The sequence below is a fragment of the Rhagoletis zephyria genome, unplaced genomic scaffold, assembly GCF_001687245.7.
Source record: "Rhagoletis zephyria isolate East Lansing unplaced genomic scaffold, Rhagoletis_zephyria_1.1 Rzeph_scaffold_03382, whole genome shotgun sequence".
NCBI classification, from domain to species: domain Eukaryota; kingdom Metazoa; phylum Arthropoda; class Insecta; order Diptera; family Tephritidae; genus Rhagoletis; species Rhagoletis zephyria.
In genome coordinates this window covers 45,576-48,481 of record NW_016160465.1, presented here as the reverse complement: position 1 = coordinate 48,481, position 2,906 = coordinate 45,576, and the positions used below count along the sequence as shown (strand labels likewise).

Below are 2,906 nucleotides of genomic sequence, written 5' to 3'. Positions count from 1 at the left end.
TTTTTTTTTTTTTTAATTACCAATCAGGGCGCCTAATGTGAATGGTGTGACTTTCTTCACCACAATTGAATTAGTGGGGCGATTGCCAGTAAATGTCTTATGAGGTAACAGCGCCTCCAGCTTCTCACCGGACAAACCTGCCTGCTCCAGTTCCAAGCGCGCTTGGGCGGTAGTTTTTCCTTGCATCAACGCCTCTGTCTGCGCCAAGAAGTTGGCCAAAAGAATTTTATGGTGTGCTCCGCCAGCGATGGGGTTATGTGTTTGTGCTGGTGCAATAAAATCGCAAGGAATCAATCTAGTACCCTGATGAATCAGTTGGTAAAAGGCATGTTGACCATTGGTGCCGGGCTCACCCCACACGATTGGACCGGTGTTGTAGTTAACTACCTTAGAGCCGGTTTTAGTTACGAACTTTCCATTGCTCTCCATATCACCCTGCTGGAAATAGGCGGCGAAACGATGCAAATACTGATCGTAAGGAAGTAGAGCATGTGTCTCTGCGTTGAAGAAGTTCGAATACCAAATACCTAAAAGTGCTAATATCACCGGTGCCTAAAAAAGACATGATAACAGCGAAATTGGACCACATTTTTTACTACTTAAAAACATATGTAGATTTTTAACTAACGTTCTGCTCCAATGGCGCAGTTCTAAAGTGGTTATCCATAAAGTGAGCTCCCTCAAGCAAATGCTCGAAGTTCTCAAATCCGATTGATAGGCATATGGATAAGCCAATGGCAGACCAAAGTGAGTAGCGCCCACCAACCCAATCCCAAAAGCCAAACATGTTCTTACTGTCAATGCCGAATGCAGTCACCTTCTCCTTATTTGTCGACAAGGCGACGAAATGCTTAGCCACAGCAGCAGACTAATTTGAAGGTTCGTGGTTAAAATTTAGTAAATATATAAAAAAATAAATATATTGATCGAAACATACATCTTTTGCTTGCTCTAGCAACCAGTTCTTGGCCGATGTGGCATTAGTTATGGTCTCTTGCGTCGTGAATGTTTTCGAGGCAACAATAAAAAGCGTTGTCTCATAGTTAACCCGTTTCAGTACCTCTGCCATATGTGTTCCGTCAATATTTGAAACGAAATGGGAGTGCAAGCCCTTGCAATAAGGCTTGAGTGCTTCAGTTACCATCAAAGGTCCCAAATCGGAGCCGCCAATGCCAATGTTAACCACATCGGTGATTTGCTTGCCGGTACAGCCCCGCCAGACGCCTGAGATAACTTGATTGGTGAACTCCTTCATGTGGGATAATTCAGCCCGCACTAACGACATGACATCATTACCATCGACAAGGATTGGTTCATTTCCGCGATTTCGTAGTGCAACATGGAGTACGGCTCGATTTTCTGTAATATTAATGGGCTCTCCAGAGAACATGGCGTCGCGCGCTTGCGTTACCTTACGTGATTTCGCCAAGTCAAATAACAAAGGCCACACGTCCTCTGTAATGCGATTTTTTGAATAGTCAATCAATATCTCGCCATCATTGGGTGTCTTCAGACGCAGACTAAATAATCCAAATATAACAAATTATGAAAGGAAATTTTTATTGAATCATATTTTTAATTGTTTTAATAATATACTATTAATGTACAAATATGTATATCTAATATGTATGTACATATGTACATCTATATGTATATAGTATATGTATATATGTCTTTAGTAGAAAATTTAAAAACCGACATTTCGTTAGCATATAGTGAAAAGTCATATGTTGTAATAAAAGTACATCGCTTACAAAAGGACTTTTCACTATTAGCTAGCGATGTGTACAATAACATGCATACAAACATTAGAAGGAAAACCTAGTTTTTTGCGAAAATATGAACAATTACATACATATATGAATACTTATGGAAAGATTTTTCATGCTAGACATTCCTGGTTGATTTCTTATTAAAATATGATTTATATTTTAACAATCGCCCTTTCGCTACTGCAGGGACACTGGTGTCCCACGGAATGTTCATTTGACTCTGAAAATCGCAATTTGTATTGTAAACTCAACCAAAATGTCCCAGTCAGTAGCTAGGAACAATGTTTGCAATCTACCGTTATCCACGTTACATACAACTTCGCTCGTGTTTTGTTTTGTTCAGTTAGTTGAAAGCAGAGACTGCCGTCGGATAAAATTTACGCTTAATTTTTAAAAAAGAATACGCATATTTCAAAGTGGTGGTGATATTTTGATAACAAAATTCTGTACATATAGCGGTAAGTATAAAAATATATTTTGAAAAGTGTTTTGTAAAAAATAGTCCAAGAAAATAAATCTTGGAACGTACAGTATCGGTCATATCTATAGCACGCCATTTCAAAGTGATATTGTGTGCAACTTATATTTATTTATTTATTTTTGAGAATTTTCAATTAAAATACAGTTCTTTCTCTAACAAACCCCATATAAACCCAAGTTTAACAATTTGTAGAAAACTTCAAAAAAGTGCAACAAATTTTCACCTAAATTTCAAACTTTTTTCTCAGAAGTGTTTGAATTTTTCTGAATACACAGTTTTATAGCCCAATCAATTTTAGTCTGATAATGTGCAAGTTTCAAGGGACTGAAAGTTAGCGTTGATTTTTTAGAATTTTTTTCTCCAAAGGTGTTGCGGTTTTCAGCCATATACAAATAAATTGAGTTTATTCATTATATGGCAGCCAATGCGACAAAAAAAATTTTAAAAAATTAACGGTAATTCGTAGCCACTTGAAATTTGCACACTATCACACTAAAATTGCAGTGGTTAAAAAACTGTGTACTCGAAAAAATTCTAACACTTCCGAGAAAAAAGTTTGAAACTTAGGTGAAAATTTGTCGCTCTTTTTTGAAGAATTCTACAAATTGTTAAACTTGGGTTTATATGGGGTTTGTTAGAGAAAGAACTATATT

The 2,906-nt window shown here is 37.0% G+C and overlaps 1 protein-coding gene across 1 annotated transcript in view; it reads right to left on the bottom strand.

Moving 5' to 3' along the window:
• Positions 1-2,906, bottom strand: part of Pgi (glucose-6-phosphate isomerase) — an 11,530-nt gene that overhangs the window by 3,081 nt on the left and 5,543 nt on the right. Inside the window, exons 2-4 of the mRNA XM_017623878.1 lie at positions 938-1,520; positions 629-868; positions 21-552 (exon numbers count right to left, since the gene is read on the bottom strand). Coding sequence (XP_017479367.1) covers positions 21-552; positions 629-868; positions 938-1,520 — 1,355 coding nt within the window. The remainder of the gene's footprint in view (positions 1-20; positions 553-628; positions 869-937; positions 1,521-2,906) is intronic.